This window comes from Trachypithecus francoisi, unplaced genomic scaffold (genome assembly GCF_009764315.1).
Source record: "Trachypithecus francoisi isolate TF-2019V2 unplaced genomic scaffold, Tfra_2.0 Lachesis_group5, whole genome shotgun sequence".
NCBI classification, from domain to species: domain Eukaryota; kingdom Metazoa; phylum Chordata; class Mammalia; order Primates; family Cercopithecidae; genus Trachypithecus; species Trachypithecus francoisi.
In genome coordinates this window covers 135,195,557-135,213,309 of record NW_022681470.1, presented here as the reverse complement: position 1 = coordinate 135,213,309, position 17,753 = coordinate 135,195,557, and the positions used below count along the sequence as shown (strand labels likewise).

At 47.5% G+C, this 17,753-nt stretch overlaps 1 protein-coding gene across 14 annotated transcripts in view; it reads left to right on the top strand.

Annotated features, from left to right (window-relative positions):
- ZNF333 (zinc finger protein 333) overlaps window positions 1-16,436 on the top strand; it is a 33,265-nt gene extending 16,829 nt beyond the window's left edge. For 8 of the 14 annotated variants that reach the window (XM_033198384.1, XM_033198386.1, XM_033198393.1 and 5 more), the window contains 6 exons: window positions 902-989; window positions 10,859-10,947; window positions 11,586-11,712; window positions 12,487-12,582; window positions 13,126-13,202; window positions 13,697-15,204. In XM_033198384.1, coding sequence (XP_033054275.1) covers window positions 902-989; window positions 10,859-10,947; window positions 11,586-11,712; window positions 12,487-12,582; window positions 13,126-13,202; window positions 13,697-14,794 — 1,575 coding nt within the window. In that variant the 3' untranslated portion in view covers window positions 14,795-15,204. Of the gene's footprint in view, window positions 1-901; window positions 990-10,858; window positions 10,948-11,585; window positions 11,713-12,486; window positions 12,583-13,125; window positions 13,203-13,696 lie in introns of all 14 variants that reach the window. The other 6 variants (XM_033198390.1, XM_033198391.1, XM_033198382.1 and 3 more) reach the window with 4 other exon arrangements.
- The last annotated feature ends 1,317 nt before the right edge of the window (window positions 16,437-17,753 follow it).

The window sequence follows — 17,753 nt, the reverse complement described above, 5'->3', positions numbered from 1 at the left end:
AGGCTGCAGGCTCCTTATGAGAATCTAACTAATACCTGATAATTGAGGTGGAACAGTTTCATGCCAAAACCATACCCCCACCCTGGTTTGTGGAAAAATTGTCTTCCATGAAACTGGTCCCTGGTGCCAAAAAGGTTGGTGACTACTGCTGTAAGGCACATCCTGAGCCCTGCACGAGGAGAAAAGGCCTCCTGCCACTTGTCCCTGCCCTGTTCCCTCGCCCAAGGGACCTGCTGCATGTACCCTCCACCCCCCATCCACCACCAAGTCCTGCTAGCATTATCTCCAAAATGTAACCCACCTCCAGCTGCCCCTCCCGTCCCCGCTGCTGCCCCCCCTGCCCAGAGCCACTGTTAGCTCTCCTGGATTCTAGGTCGGCTCCTGACAGGCGCTTGGGCCCCACCCTGGACACAGAAGCCAGAGCGATCCATTAGAAGTGCAAGTCAGGTCAGACGTGTTTCCTTAGCAAGCAGCTGCCAGAGAGAAGAGTTCACATCCTACTCCAAGGAGAGGTCTTCCTCCCAGAAAAACTCACTGACTGCCTGCTCCTCATTCACGCAAGTCCACCTCCAAGCTCCATCTTCCCTCTACCCCTCAACCTCCTGGCCATCTACACCCCACTTTTTTCCCAGCTTTTCCCTGACTTCTGGAGCCTCCTTGGAGGGTGCCACCTTCCCCAGCCCCTGCCTGGGCACCCTCTCTCCAGGCCATTTTGGATCACAGTGATTAGCTTTGTATTTAAGGATTGGGTAAATCCTGACAAGGTAAATGGGTCTATCTCTTCTTTTATTAATATGTTCCCCAAAGCAGGATCAAACATGCACATTCATTGGGGTGAGCGGTGTGAGTGGACCCCCTCAGCCTCTTGACGCTAATCTGTGACCCCTGTCACTCTGTGCAGGGACTAAAGGCCGCTGTGCAGATTCAGAGGGTGTTGATACCAGTGCCTACACTGGGCCACCCCGACCCCTGGGTGGCCGAGGATTCTGGTGAGTGAGTGCCGCATGGAACACGTGGCCAGAGGGCCCTGCTATCCTTGGGTTCTGTCCAGGAACTTGTATTCCATCCTGCCTACATTTCCTCTGACTGCAGGCACTGCCCTGGCACCGTAGGGAGAGGATGCAGAAAGCTTCTCTCGTTATTTGTGTGTTTAAGCAGGAGGGCACTTCCAGTGACAGAGTTTTCTGTTAAGAAAGAGAGGGTTCACTCAACCGCAGGAAAAGGCCAGACCTCTCTTTGGGCAACATGAAATTCTTGATTACACGATAATATTGATTTTTGAAAATTATGATTGAATTTACTAGAAATGGCCTGTGTTTTAACTGAGTTTTTAAAAATGAGGTTCAGGCTGGTTGCAGTGGCTCATGCCTTTAATCCCAGTGCTTTGCAAGGCGTGGGCAGGAGGATTGCTTGAGGCCAGGAGTTCGAGATCAGCCTGGGTAACATAGTGAGACCCCTATTTCTAAAAAAAAAAAAAAAAAAAAAAAAAAAATTAGCCATGGGTGGTGCCTCCTAAGTCCCAGCTACTTGAGAGACTGACGCAGGAGGATCGCTTGAGCCCAGGAGGTCAAGGCTGATGTGAACTACAATTGCTTTACTGTACTTTGCAGCCTGGGTGACAGAATGAGTCCCTGTCTCTAAAAAAAGAGGTTCAAAGCCACTTCTCCTGAGAAGTGGGGAAGAATTTAATTCCAGAAGACAAATAACATTTTAGCTTTAATGGTAAGGTGTTTGTTTTCTTCCAGTTTGCCTTCTAGTAAGAATAATAAACTTTGTCTCTTAAAAGTGCCATCCACTCTTGTGTCTGGAATCTCTGTTATCTTCTTGACAGGGAACAATTCTTAGATCTAGGTCATGTGTTTCTCTTCAGTATATTTTTGGTAAGCCTTCTGGGCTAGGCTCTATTTTGTTACTTCTTCTTCTTCTTCTTTTTTTTCAATTGAGACAGCATCTCGCTTTGTCACCCAGACTGGAGTATAGTGGCGCGATCTCGGCTCACTGCAACCTCCGCCTCCCGGGTTCAAGCGATTCTCCTGCCTCAGCCTCCCGAGTAGCTGGGATTAGAGGTGTGTGCTACCATGCCCGGCTAATTTTTGTATTTTTAGTAGAGACAAGGTTTTGCCATGTTGGCCAGGCTGGTCTCAAGCTCTTGACCTCAAATGATCTGCCTACCTCGGCCTCCCAAAGTGCTGGGACCAGAGGTGTGAGCCACCATGCCCGGTCTATTACTTCTTGAAGTGGGTAACACTACCATTGTCGTCTGGTGGTGAGATGGGGACCAGGAAACAGTCACAAAGAAAACACTGACCCCTCTTCCGTGAAGCGCACAGTCTGCTGGGTGGTCAGAGTTTGAAATGAATAACAGAGTCCAGTGGAAGCGTGTTGTACAAGGACTCCATCTCAGGGCACAGGGGAGAGTTCTGGGAAAGGATGGATATTTAAGCTTAGGCCAGGGTTTCTCAACTGCAACACTGCTGATACTGGGGCCTGTTCACTCTCAGTTGTGGGCTGTCCTGTGCATTGTAGGATGTTGAGCAGCATCCCCGGCCTCAACTCACTAGATGCTAGGAGCGCTTTTCCTCTATGAGTTTGCCAGGGCTGCCGTATCAAAGTTCCACCAGCTGGGTGGATTAAACAGCAGAAATATGTTGTCTCACTGCTCTGGAGGCCAGAAGCTTGAGATCAAGGTGTTGGCAGGGTTGGTTCCTTTGGAAGCCTCTCCTTGGTGTGTAGATGGCCATCTTGTCTCTGTGTCTTCACATCCTCTTCCCTCTGTACATGCCTGTGTCCAAACGTCATCTTCTTGTGATGGGGTTTGGATTTGTGTCTCCGCCTAAATCTCATGTCAAATTGTAATCTCCAATGTTGGAGGAAGGGCTTGGTGGGAGGTGACTGGATCATGGGGGTGGACTTCCCCTTGCTGTTTTCTCTTGATAATGAGTGAGTTCTCACGAGATCCGGTTGTTTAAAAGTGTGTAGCACCTCCCGCTTCTCTCTCTTCCTCCTGCTCCAGCCATGTAGCACATGCCTGCTTCCCCTTTGCCTTCTGCCATGATTGTAAGTTTCCTGAGTCCTGCCCAGCCATGCTTCCTATACAACCTGTGGAACCAGGAGCCAAATTAAACCTCTTTTCTCTATAAATTTCCCAGTCTCAGGTAGTTCTTTATAGCAGTGCAAAGTGGACTAATACATCTTTTAAGTACACCAGTCATATTGGACTAGGGCCCGCCCTACTGACACCATATTTTTTTTTTTTTTTTGAGACGGAGTCTCGCTCTGTCGCCCGGGCTGGAGTGCAGTGGCCGGATCTCAGCTCACTGAAAGCTCCGCCTCCCGGGTTTACGCCATTCTCCTGCCTCAGCCTCCGCAGTAGCTGGGACTACAGGCGCCCGCCACCTCACCCGGCTAGATTTTTTTTTGTATTTTTTTAGTAGAGACGGGGTTTCACCGTGTTAGCCAGGATGGTCTCGATCTCCTGACCTCGTGATCCACCCGTCTCGGCCTCCCAAAGTGCTGGGATTACAGGCTTGAGCCACTGCGCCCGGCCTACTGACACCATTTTAATTTAATTATCTCTAAAGACTGTATGTTCAAATATGGTTACCGGGGTGAGATAAGATACCAGGGATTAAGACTTCAAGATGTGAATTTTTGGGGTAATACACTTCAGCTTATAACATCCACGTACCCCCTAGTCATGAAAAGCTAAAATGTCTCTAGATGCTACAGACTGAATTGTGCTTCCCCTCCCCAAAGTTCGTGTTGAAGCCCTAATGTCTCCCCTGAAGGTGCCATGGGAAATGGGGCCTCTGAGGAGGTGATAAAGGTTAAATAAGGTCATAAGGGTGAAAGCCTGAACCAACAGAACTCATGCCCTTACAAAAAGAGGAAGAGACACCAGAACTCTCTCTCGCCCATGTGAGGACACAGCCAGAAGGCAGCTGTCTGCAAGCCAGGAAGAGAGCCCTCACCAGAAACCAACCATGCTGGCATCTTGATCTCAAACTTCCAGCATCCAGCACTGTTAGCAGCAAATTTCTGTGAAGTCACCTAGTGCATGGTATTTTGGAATGACAGCTCGACACCAAATGTACCCTGGGGGACCAACCCTGACCTAGACCATGATAAATACTATAACATTTAGCTTGGTCAGGTGTTGGGCTATTGGGAGGTTCGGAGAGAGGATAACAGGCTTAGGAATAACATGGATAAAATTCCCCATGGAGCAAAGAACCGGTTGCATCCAGGGCCCATGGAAGATGCTGTGAAGGGAAGAGGGAGAAGTGGAGAGAGAGTGGTGTGAGCTGATTGAAGAAGAAGTAGGTTCCAGATTGTTCAGGGCTTGGAAGTGCAGGACAAGAACGTTGGCCCATGTTCTAAGCCCACTGGGAGCCAGTGATGTGTTTAGGTGAGTGGTGCAATGCACCTGTGATTTTTTTTTTTTTCTTTTTCTTTTTTTTTGAGATGGAGTCTCACTCTGTCACCCAGGCTGGAGTGCAGTGGTGCCATCTCGGCTCACTGCAAGCTCTGCCTCCGCCTCCGGGGTTTACACCATTCTCCTGCCTCAGCCTCCCGAGTAGCTGGGACTACAGGCGCCCACCACCATGCCCGGCTAATTTTTTGTATTTTTAGTAGAGACGGGGTTTCACCATGTTAGCCAGGATGTTCTTGATCTCCTGATCTCGTGATCCGCCTGCCTCGGCCTCCCCAAGTGCTGGGATTACAGGCGAGAGCTACCGCGCCCGGCCTTGCACCTGTGATTTTAACAGAACCCCACCCCCCAGCACCTGTGAGGAGTGTGGGCTCAGCGAGGAAAGCAGTGGTAGGTGGAGGCTGTTAGGAGTAAAGTGGTGCTGGTCTAGACTTGGGGTTGAGTGTGGAGGAGGTGTGCTGGGTTCCCCCAAGACCATTCCAGGCTCGGTGATCCACTAGGAGGGCTCACAGGAGATGTCATACTCATGGCTATGATTTATTACCGCAAGCGAATATCAAGCAGAATCAACAAAGGGGGTGCCGGGCGCGGTGGCTCACACCTAATCCCAGCACTTTGGGAGGCCGAGGCGGGCGGATCGCTTGAGGCCAGGAGTTGGAGACTGGCCTGGCCAACATGGCAAAACCCCATCTCTACTAAAAATACAAAAATTAGCCGAGCATGGTGGTGAGGCAGGAGAATCGCTTGAACCCGAGAGGAGGAGGTTGCAGTAAGACTCTGTCTCAAAAAAAAAAAAAAAGAAAAAAGAAAAAAAAGAAGCAAAAGGAAGCCCCGAGGAAACCAGACCCAGGCTTCCAGAGTCCTCTCCGAGCACAGTCGCACAGGACAGACTTAATTCTCTATCGCCAAGTTGTGCCAGCATCACATGCGATGTTGTCTACTAGCAAAGCTTATTAGAGACTGAGCGCACACCGTTTTCACTGGCCAAGTAGGCTGACTTGAGGTACAGCTCAGAATGTGCCTGTCTTAGTTGGTTCGTGTTGCTGTAAGGGAATACCAGAGTTGGGTGATTTATAAAGAAAAGAAGGATAGGCGCAGTGGCTCATGCTTGGAATCCCAGCACTTTGGGAGGCCAAGGTGGGCCGATCACTTGAGGTCAGGAGCCTGGCCAACATGGTGAAACCATGTCCCTACTAAAAATACAAAAATTAGCCAGGCATGGTGGCGTGTGCCTATAATCCCAGCTACTTGGGAGACTGGGGTGGGAGAATCACTTGAGCCTGGGAGGCAGAGGTTGCAGTGAGCTGAGATTGCACCACTGCACCCCAGCCTGGGGAACAGAGTGAGACCCTGTTTGAAAAAAAAAGAAGTGTATTTGACTCACGGTTCTGCAGGCTGTCCCAGAAGCATGGCACCCACATCTGCTCCTGGAGAGGGCCTCAGGCTGCTTCCACTTATGGCAGAAGGGGAAGGGGAGCCAGTGTGTCGAGATCACATGGTGAGGGAGGAAGCAGGAGCAGGGGTGGTGGGGAGGGTAGGGAAGGGGGAAAGGTGCCAGGCTCTTTTTAACAACCAGCTCCCTTGGGAAGTAACAGAAGCGTACTCATTCTCTCCGTGGGGGAGCATGAATCAATTCTTGAGGGATCTGCCCCCAAATGCCGCCTCCGACACTGGGCATTAACATTTCAGTGTGAGTTTTGGAGGAAACAGTCCCTAAATTCCAGCCTTTCAGAAGGAAAGTAGGTGTTCAACATAAACCGCGTTGTTTGTACAAGTGGTTTAAGTGGAGGAGTTTCTCTTGTCAGTTAGGGGGGTGGGAACCTTCCTGAAATCCAAGTTCTCAGACTCCACCCAAGGGCTAACCTTGTAAACACATCTCACTAAGGAGTCCATCCAGGCCTGGTGGGTTAACTCCTTTCTGCACAGTAGGGAAGTGAGGAATGATTTAAAACACATAGAGGCCAGGCGTGGTGGCTCGTGCCTGTAATCCCAGCACTTTGGGGGGCTGAGGTGGGAGGCGTGGTTGCTCGTGCCTGTAATCCCAGCACTTTGGGAGGCTGAGGTGGGAGGCGTGGTTGCTCGTGCCTGTAATCCCAGCACTTTGGGGGGCTGAGGTGGGAGGGAGGACTTCTTGAGGCCAGGAGTTCGAGACCAGCCTGGGCAACAGGGCAAGACCCCCATCTCTACAAAATAAGAACATTAGCCAGGCATGGTTGTGTGCACCTGTGGTCTCGCTGCTCAGGAGGCTGAGGAGGGAGAATCACTTGAGCCCAGGAATTCAAGGCTGCAGTGAGCTAGTCCAGCCTGGGTGACAGAGCAAGACCCTGTCTCAAAAAATTTATAGTAATAATGCATACAAAACATTTGTATTGAGGAGGTTGAGTTAATTTGGTGGTTCATATATTCATTTACCAATGACATGGAGCATTTTTGTGCCAAGTAGGGTATCGGGAACAGGGTGGTAAAAGCACCCAGGCTTATTCTTACAAAGCTTCCAATCCAGTGAGGATGACAGAACATAAACACCCAAATACATAGCTGGTTACAGCTGGGAAAGGGCTGCGAAGAAAGGGAAAGGGTCGTATTGGAGAAAAGGAGAGAAGGGGCTCTTTCTACAAAGGAGGAGACCTCAGGATGGGGCACTCTGAGGGGGACATTTCAGTGGATCCAAAAAGAAAAGCCTTGACGTAGGTGTTGGCTGTAGCGGGGATGGGTGGGAGAGGGGCTTGGGGGTGAGTCCTGCCATGTAGAGATGTCATCACTATGTATTCTGGTTAGTTGCTGGGATCTGTAGAGTGTCAGAGAGCGGTGAGATTTCTGAGCAAAGACAGGGACAGCACTTCCTGAGATCGAGGACATGGTGGAGGACGGTGATGAGTTTTATTTATTTATTTTTTAAGACATAGTCTTGCTCCGTTGACCAGGCTGGAGTGCAGTGGTGCAATCTTGGCTCACTGCAACCTCCGCCTCCTGGGTTCAAGTGATTCTCGTGCCTCAGCCTCCTGAGTGGCTGGGACTACAGATGTGTGCCACCACACCCAGATAATTTTTATATTTCTAGTAGAGACGGGGTTTCGCCATATTGGCCAGGCTAGTCTCCTGACCTCGAGTGATACACTGGCCTCAGCCTCCCAAAATGCTGGGATTACAGGTGTGAGCCATTGCACCTGACCTAGTTTTTTTTTTTTTTTTAATAACAGAAATTTCTCTTTCATAGTTTAGGATACCAGAAGTCTGAAATTAAGGTTTCGACATGGGTGTGCTTCCTGTAATGGCTCTGGGAGGGGGGATCCTGCCTCCTGTCTTCTAACGGTGGCCTGCAGCCCTTGGTGCTCCTTGGCTTGTGGACGCAGCCCTCCCATCTTTGCCTGTGTTGCCTCATGGCCGTCTCCCCTCTGTGTCTCTGTCTCTGTCTCTTCTCTTAGGAGAACCATCGTATTGGATAAAGGGCCTGCCCTACTCTCGTGTCATCTCAACTCATTACATCTGTAACAATCCTATATCCAAATAAGGTCACATTTTGAAATACTAGGGGTTAGGGCTTCCCATTTTTTGGGGGGACACAATTCAAGCCATAGCAGTCTGTTCTCTAGTCCCCCCAAATTCATGTCCTTCCCACATGCAAAATACACTCACGTGATCCCGACATTCCCAAAATCTTAATCCATTCCAGCATCAACTCTAAGTGCAAAATCTCATCTAAGCACCATCAACTCAAAATCTCATCTCATCTGATGAGAATCCCACAACTCATGATGTCAGTCATTTACAGCAGGTATGAGGGAGACTCAGAGCGTGGTCCATTGTGGGGCCAAATTCCTCTCCATCTGCGAACCTGTGAGAAATCAGAAAGCAAGTGATCCGCTTCCAAGATCCAGTGATGGGGCAAGCATAGGATAGACATTCCCATTTCAAAAGGAGAAACTGGAAGGGAAAAAGGGGTCATGGGTCCTGAGCAAGTTTAAAACCCATCAGGGCAAATGCTAGGAGGTTTCCAGGCCTGGAACAAATCCTCTGTGGTTGGAAGCTCTGACCTCTGGACCTCATTTTGGGTACATTCTATTCCTGTTCCCTTAGATGGGCAGAAAGATTTGAGCCAATGGTTGGATACATGATCTGGTGTTCAGATGTGAGAGTCAGCCTAGAGATTTGGGCTTCATCATGAAGATGTGGGAATTGACACCCAGAGAATGGGTGAGGTTGCACGGCAAGGCAGAGGGAGTTGAGAGACGAAGAGGAGGGCCTGTAACCTGTGGGTGCCGGCAACATGTTGGAGGAGAAGCTCTTACAAGAAAGAGGAGGCTGGGGTTGTGATCACCGATCACAGGCTGGGTGGACTGTAAGAAGGAGGGATTGGCTAGGTGCAGTGGCTTGCAGCTATAATCCTGGCTACTCAGGAGGCTGAGGTGGGAGGATCGCTTGAGGCCAGGAATTCAAGGCTAGCCTGGGCAACATAGTGAGAGCCCCATCTCTACAAAAATTGTTTAAAAATTAACTGTGTGGCCGGGCGCGGTGGCTCAAGCCTGTAATCCCAGCACTTTGGGAGGCCGAGATGGGCGGATCACGAGGTCAGGAGATCGAGACCATCCTGGCTAACATGGTGAAACCCCATCTCTACTAAAAAATACAAAAAACTAGCCGGGCGACGTGGCGGGCGCCCGTAGTCCCAGCTACTCGGGAGGCTGAGGCAGGAGAATGGCATAAACCCGGGAGGCAGAGCTTGCAGTGAGCTGAGATCCGGCCACTGCACTCCAGCCTGGGCGACAGAGCGAGACTCCGTCTCAAAAAAAAAAAAAAAAAAAAATTAACTGGGTGTGGTGGCACACACGTGTAGTCTTAGCTACTTGGGAGGCTGAAGTGTGAGGATCACTTGGGTCCAGGAGTTTGAGGCTGCAGTGAGCTGTGATTGTGCCACTGCACTCCAGCCTGGGTGACAGAGCAAGACTCTGGTTCAAAACAACAACAGGAGCAACAACAACAACAACAGCAAACCCAGGAAAGATTGGATGACGAACACACATCAGTGGGATTTCCCAGCACGGATGGAGGTCACCAGTGATTCCAGGGTGGTGCCAGCCCTTGGAACGGTGGCAATGAGAAGCAAGTAGGAGGGGAGGAAGTGGGCACGGAGGGTAGATAGCCCACGATAGGAAATGAAGAGATAGAGGTAGCCCAAGGGAAAAGTGGGGTGTTATGGCTTGACTTGTACCCCTCCAAAAAGACAGGCTGAAGTCCTAACCCTGTGAATGTGGCCTTATTGGAAATAGGGTCTTTGCAGCTGTAACCAAGTTAGGAGGTCACAAGGGTGGCCCCCAATCCATCATGACTGTGTCCTTATGAGAACATGAGGAAGATGCTGCGTGAAGACAGACACAGGGAGGGGACCGTGTGACAGGGGAGGCAGACACTGGAGTGATGCATCCACAAGCCAAGGAGCCCCAAGCATCGATGGCCACCACCAGAAGCCAGGGAGAGGCAAGGAAGGACTCTTCTCAGTGTCAGAGGAGGCTCAGAGTGTCAGAGGAGGCTCAGAGTGTCAGAGGAAGCTCAGTGTCAGAGGAGGCGTGGCCCTGCTGAGCTTAGTTTTGGACTCCTGGTCTCTAAAACTGCGAGAGGATACATTTCTGTGGTTTTAAGCCACTCAGTTTGATACTTTGTTATGGCAGCTGCAGAAAACACATGGGGTCAGGGATTGGGTGTGGGTCAGGTTTAAAAAGTGAAGGGAAAGGTCCCATCGGGAGGGAGAGGTGAGGATGCAGGGGATGAGGGATGATCTGGGAGTTGCTTGCTTGTCTGTCATGGGCCAGAAGGAGGATGCCTGGTGCAGAGGGAGGAGTGGTGTTGATTTGACGGCAGGTGGGAAGGAAGTTTCCTTTTAAGGCAGACCTGCAGGTTGGTTGTGGTTTACCTGCCCTCCTTGTGGTAAGTCCTGGAGCACCACTAGCCCTGCAGTGTAGGGGGCAGAGGAAGGGGCCAGGCAGCTGGGGAGGAAGAGCTGTCCCAAGGCTGAGTCAGGGGACAGTGGCGGGTGCTGCAGGAACTTTGGAGTCTCCTGGTGAATTATTGAGTCTATAGCTCTTGGGATATGGAATGAAGGGATGTGTGTGTGTGTGTGTGTGTGTGCGCGTGTGTGTCTGTGTGCATGTCTATAAGTGTCTTTGTGTGTATGCTGGTCTGTGTGTATATGTTATATATACGCACAGGTGCATGTGGTATGTAACTGCATGTATATGTGTGCATGTCTGTGTGTGTGTGTGTGTGTGTATGTGATCGCATGCATGTGCAGGAGCTTGCAGATATGTGTCTCCATGCGTGTGTCCCTGCGAGTGTGGGCATGTGTGTGTGTGCAGATGTGATCACTCACAGCCAGGGTGGACAGCCTTGGGGCCTGGCACCAACCCTCACACCTCCTCCCTTCTCCCCTAGCTGTGCCTGCACGGGACCCTGCCTGGCTTCAGGAGGACAGAGTAGAGGAAGAAGCTATGGCTCCTGGGCTGCCAACCGCACATTCACAGGTAGGTAAGAACTTCTTGTTCTAAAAGAACACTGCTGTGCTCAAAGACTGGACTCGCCCTCTTCCTGTGACCTGCCTGGATCATTTCATGGGGTTGGTCTCCGTGCTTCAGGGACTGGGCCTCTTGCAGTGGGTGGCAGCAGGGGAGCATGGGCCATGATCTCACCACCTCGTTCAGACCCTCCCCAGGCTGCTGAGCACCAGGAGGGAAAACAAAGCAAGGATGTGAGCCGCCTCATTTTGTGGTCTTCATGGTCTCACTGAACAATGAGTTGAGTCATTTTCCAGGTAGTTCCCTCTTGCCTGTACCATGCTCACGTCTGCTGGACCCTGGAGCTAGAAGGGGGACAAATCTGCAAGAGCTTCCTGCTCCTTGTCAATAGATAAGTCCTGTCCTGAGGTCCAGGACTCGCAACATTAGTTATTGCCTCTTGCTGTTCTTACTTAAGGAGTGGAGTGTAGAGAGAGGAGTTGTGGTTCAGAATCCTGAGCCCACGGGCAGATTCTGGGGGATCTCAGAACCCTGTCTGAAAGTCCTCTGCGTGGGGTTTCCCTTCCCCAGGCCTGCCCGCCTCCAGCATCCGCTGGCGTACTGGTGGGGGTGGTCCCTGGCTGAGCTGGGATGGATGTATGTTTTAGGAACCAGTCACCTTTGCAGATGTGGCTGTGGTGTTCACCCCAGAAGAATGGCTGTTTCTGGACTCTACTCAGAGGAGCCTGTATAGAGATGTGATGCTGGAGAACTATAGGAACCTGGCCTCTGTGGGTAAGGCGACTTCATCTTTTCTTTCCTTTTTTTCTTTTTTTTTTCTGAGACAGAGTCTTGCTCTGTTGCCCAGGCTGGAGTGTGATGGCGTGACCTTGGCTCACTGTAACCTTTGGCTCACTGCAACCTCTACTTCCTGGGCTCAGATGATCCTCACACCCCCGCCTCCTGAGTAGCTGGGACCACAGGCGTGTGTCATCACACCTGGCTAACTTTTGTACTTTTTTTGTAGAGATGGGGTTTTGCCATGTTGCCCAGACTGGTCTCGAACTTCTGGGCTCAAGCGATCCACCTGCTTCAGCCTCCCAAAGTGCTGGGATTACAGATATGAGCCACTGCGCCCAGCCAAGGCTTTGTCTTTTCATCACATGCTTATGCAGCAACCATAAGCTCCAGAAATTGTGCAAGTCTCGGAAACCTAGAGGTGGAAAAACAGATAATTCCCACCTTCATGAGCTTCCAGTCTACTGGCCTTTCTGTGGAATGAAGATCTTTTCACTGCTCTCTCTCTCCGTGATTAAAAGCTTTTGGGCTTCTCAAATGTATTCCCTTGGTTTTGTAGACCAGAGAGCCTCAGTGCCCTCTGGGACCCAGTGAGAGAACTTGTATTTAGTTCCTCAGTGCAAAAGTTTGGCTGTGTCCATGAGAATTTAGACACATGCATTTTGCCCCTCCCATCTCTAGAGCCCTTAGAGACTTGAGAATATCAGCCCTGGTGTCAGTCAGGGCATGGCACAGCCCTCCCACAACATGCGTTGTTTCTCTCGTGAGCAGCTGATCAACTGTGCAAACCCACTGCCTTGTCTTACTTGGAACAAAGAGGAGAGCAGTGGACCACTGACAGGGGCATCCTCTCAGACACTTGTGCAGGTGAGCCCAGGCAGATCAGGTGAGCATCAGCTCTGGTTAGTAAGGGGAGTGTCCAGTTTGGAAACTGTCAATCAGGGCAACTTATTCATACGCTTGACTGAGAAGCCTGTTTGGTTGAACTCCCTTATTAAATGCCACCTTCTTTCCTTTTTCCCTTTCCTTTTTAATCTCTAAAACTTTACATTAATCTCCTAGAAAGATTTGTCCTACTTTCTCTTCATAGTTAATATTTCCATGTGTTTATTTTATCCATTTCCTCCCCACTGAACATTCTTGCTAATACTTTTCCTCAACATTAGTCATAATCTTCATATATTTCCTTCCCATGTTCGTCTGATTACATAACTTCTCACCTAGCCAAACACCTTAAAATTTTCGTTAACTCTTAGATGTGTTCCTTCTCATTGCAATTTCTTCCCGTATTTAGGATGAGTATTTGAAAAAAAAAAAAGTTCACATGTGCATTGCTTACTTTTTAGGTCACCTTAATCCCACAGTTTCTTTCTCTCTGTGTTTAACTTTTTCTTCCCTAATTTATTTCAGAGCCTCAACTTCAACCCCAAGAGGCAATTCCTAGCCAAGATCCTTTTACAGAGATTCTGTCCATTGATGTGAAAGGGGTAAGGCTCACCAGGGATTATTTGTGGTTCTCTATAGTAGGATGAGTCTGGGGTTACTGTAAGTTAGAAAAGCAGCCCAAGAGCCAAGAGAGATTCAAGGCAGGAAGTGCTTACCCAGGAGGAAGCAGTTTCTTGGGAGAGAGTCCGTGAATGTCATGGATTGGTGGAAAACTAAACGTAGATCATGTTCTTACAAGTAAGCATTTTCACAGATATGACACAGATACCAAGTGTTTAAGACTTACTTTAGCCTTGCACAAATTGGAAAAATTCTGCATCTAAGAAGCCCCATGAAAATAAAGAAAAGATAACTCTTTGCAACAGAGTATCCACCCTATTCACTTGAGGGAACTCTGGGTAGAAATGGTATGGACTCCGTAAACAGTAAAAGTATTAGATGTAGAACTGTCTTTTTCTTACATTCATTTCACATAGGGGAGAATGTCTGTGAATCTAATAAGGCCTTTGGTCTTCACATTTTCCTTCATCGACAGGAGCAACCTCAGCCTGGAGAAAAACTCTATAAATATAATGAACTTGAGAAACCTTTTAACAGCATCGAACCACTTTTCCAGTACCAGAAAATTCATGCTGGAGAGGTGTCCTATGAATGTCAAGAGAGTAGAAATTCCTTCTTCCAGAGCGCCCATCTAATCGTGCCTGAGAAAATCCGTAGTGGGGATAAAACCTATGCATGTAACAAATGTGAAAAATCCTTCAGATACAGCTCTGACCTTATCAGGCATGAGAAGACTCATACTGCAGAGAAGTGCTTTGACTGTCAAGAATGTGGGCAAGCCTTCAAATATTCCTCGAATCTCCGGCGACACATGAGAACCCATACCGGAGAGAAGCCATTTGAATGTAGTCAGTGTGGGAAAACCTTCACAAGGAACTTTAACCTGATTTTGCACCAGAGAAACCACACAGGAGAGAAGCCCTATGAGTGTAAAGATTGTGGGAAAGCCTTCAATCAGCCATCATCCCTTAGGAGCCACGTGAGAACTCACACTGGAGAGAAGCCCTTTGAATGCAGCCAGTGTGGGAAAGCCTTCAGGGAACACTCTTCACTGAAGACACATCTGCGAACCCATACCAGAGAGAAACCATACGAATGCAACCAGTGTGGCAAGCCCTTCCGGACGAGCACTCATCTGAACGTGCACAAGAGGATACATACAGGGGAGAAACTGTATGAGTGCGGGACTTGCGGTCAGGTCTTGAGTCGTCTTTCAACCCTAAAGAGTCACATGCGAACTCACACTGGAGAGAAGCCCTATGTGTGCCAGGAATGCGGGCGAGCCTTCAGTGAGCCCTCATCCCTCAGGAAACATGCAAGGACTCACAGTGGCAAGAAGCCCTATGCATGCCAGGAATGTGGGCGAGCCTTTGGTCAGTCTTCACATCTTATTGTACATGTGAGAACACACAGTGCCGGGAGACCCTATCAATGTAATCAGTGTGAGAAAGCCTTCAGGCACAGCTCCTCACTCACTGTACACAAAAGAACCCACATGGGAAGAGAGAACATTAGGAATGGTAGCCTGCCTTTAGCCATGTCTCATCCATACTGTGGGCCCCTTGCTAATTAACTTCCATTTTGTAAAAATATAAACACATGGGGCTATGACTTTCCCTCATAATACTCCTTTAGCTGCATCTCATGTTTCAATGTATAATATTTTCATTTTGGTTTGATTGTAAGTGTTGTCTTAACCTCCATTATCATTTATTCTTTGACCCATCTATTATTTGGAATTAGAGTTTTCAAAACTAATACGTGGATATATTTTCATAGAGGTATAATGACTTACAGCGAAATGCATACATCTGAAGTATACAGTTGGATGAATTTGACAGATGCATACATGCATGTAACCAATACTCCATTCCAGATATAGAATATTTCTATCTTTCTGGAAGGTTCCTGCATCTTATATGGCTATTTCTTAGTTGCCTTGTTGTTGGTGGTTTCTAATTTAATTACATGGTGAGAAGAGTATGTGGCCTCTTTGTTATTGAGTCATAGGTATTTGCTGAGATTTGCTGTTAGGTCTGGTGTGGCTTACTCTTCTAGCTGCCAGCCAAAATTGCCCCTTCCTCCTTAGAAAAGAACCTGGGTTTTCTGTTCAGGTTGGTGGCATGCACTATTTAAAAGCTTCCATCACCTGGCCGGGCACAGTGGCTCATGCCTGTAATCCCAGGCTGAGGCAGGGGGATCACCTGAGGTCAGGAGTTCGAGACCAGCCTGGCCAACATGGTGAAACCCCCTCTCTACTAAAAATACAAAAATTAGCTGGGTTTGGTGACATGCATCTGTAATCCCAGCTACTTGGGAGGTTGAGGCAGGAGAATTGCTTGAACCCAGGAGGCGGAAGTTGCAGTGAGCCAAGATTGCACTACTGCACTCCAGTCTGGGCAACAGAGTGAGACTCTTTGTCTCAAAAAAATAATAAAAAAAAAGCTTCCATCTCCCAGCCCTTCTTGCAAGCAAGGGCAGGCCATTTCTTCTGGTCCTGGCTAGTATGAATGTGAGAAGTCACTGGATGTGACTCTGGGGAAGATGTTGTGTTCAGGGATAGTTTCATGCAGCCACATCTCTCCACTTCTTGCCTTTTGGACAAGGAGACATGATGTCTAGAGCTAGAGGAGCCCTCCTGGGACCATAAGGGTAAAAGCCACAGGCTAAGAGTGTGGCTGGAAGTCACATCCATCTTGCTTCTGTAATCTAAAAAATATTTAGGATATATTTAATAGAACTGGCATATTTATGTGATTGCAGCAGCCCTGGACTCTTTGTTTCTGGATGTCCCATACATGAAAAATAGGCACTTCTTACTGGTAGAAGATGGTTTTGTTTGTTTGTTTGTTTTGTTTTTTTGTTTTTGTTTTTGGTGGGAGGTTTATTTCAGCTGAATATAATTCCTAACTGATGCACTTAGTATATGTCAGTTTTTATAAATGCTTCATGGATGGTTGAAATCAATGTATTGTATTCTGCAGATGTCTGCTAGATCAAGCATATGTGTTTAAAAGCCATCTACACGTTTATAAATATTGATCTGTGATCTAGCATTTATTAAGAGAGGTATGTTAAACTCTTCCACCATGATTATGTATTGCTGAAAAATCTTTGTCCATTCTGTCAATTTTTAAATTTATGTATATACATACATATATATGTTTTGAAGCAATGAAATTAAATATAGATACTGACATTTTTTACATTTCCAACAAATTGTTACTTTTATTCTTATAAAGTGATCATCCTTTTCCCTATTACTAAACATTCAACCATTCATCATAATGATAGTAAATACTTATTTAGAGTTTACTATTAATAGATAGTAGTCACTGCCTGAAGCTTTGCATCTTTTAATTTAGTCCTCACACTGACACTTTGAGGTATGTGCTGTTATCATCCCCAATTCACAGATGAGGAAGCTGAGGCCCAGCAAATTAAGGTGGGCTATCAGGGTTGTCTGGGGGGCATGTGACAGGCCTGACTCTCTCTACAGTGGCAGAGCCAGGGGACTAGTCTCCATTTTTACTTGTTCTTTTTTTTTTTGGTTTTAAAGTTCTCTTAGGTATAACTTACATAAACGTTAATAAATCTTAGGGTACACCTTGGTGAATTTTGCATATGTCTATACCCACCACAGGCCCCTTCAAAATAGTTTATCATCCCAGAAATTTCCCTTGGGCCCCACCTCATCCTCAAAGGTTACCACTATTCTGACTTCTATCACCATAGATTTGTTTTTCCTGTTCATGTAAATGGAACCATAAACAGCCCTCTTGTGTCTGTTTTTTTCACTTAATATAGTGTCATTGAGATTTATCTATGTTGTATTATCAGTAGTTTATGCTTTTTAATTGCCGTGTAATAGTCTATAGTCTGAATATACCACAATTTAAAGATTCTATTCTGTTTATGAACATTTGAGTTCTGTCCTCCAGGTTCATCCATGTTATCACAAATGACAGAATTTTCTTCCTCATTAAGGCTGAATAATATTCCATTGTGTAGATATACCACATTTTCTTTATCCATTCATCCACTGATGGGCAGTTAGGTTGATTCCATATTTTGGCTATTGTGAATAATCCTGCAGGTTTTATTGTTATGAATAAAGCTGCTGTGAATGTTCTTGTTAAGTGTACATAGGTATTCATTTCTCTTGAGTATAAATGTAGGAATGGAATTGCTGGATTTTGGAGGAAACCTATCTTTAGCTTTAGTAGATCTTGCCAGATAGTTTTTCAATGTGGTTGAAACCATTTATACCTCAATCTGTACATCAATGAATGAAAGTTTCATTGCTTCACATCCTTGGCAACACATGGTACTGTCACTCAAATTAATTTGAGCTACATTCGTGTGTATGCAGCAGTTTCTTAGGTTTAATTTGCATATTCTTGATGAGTAATGATACAGTGGTAGATGGTTGCCACAATGACTTCTCCTGTCCTTCTATGTATATCTCTTTTCCATGTGACTTTGCAGCTCCTCCTATCAAGAGGTGGGGTTTATTTCTCCACACCTTGAAG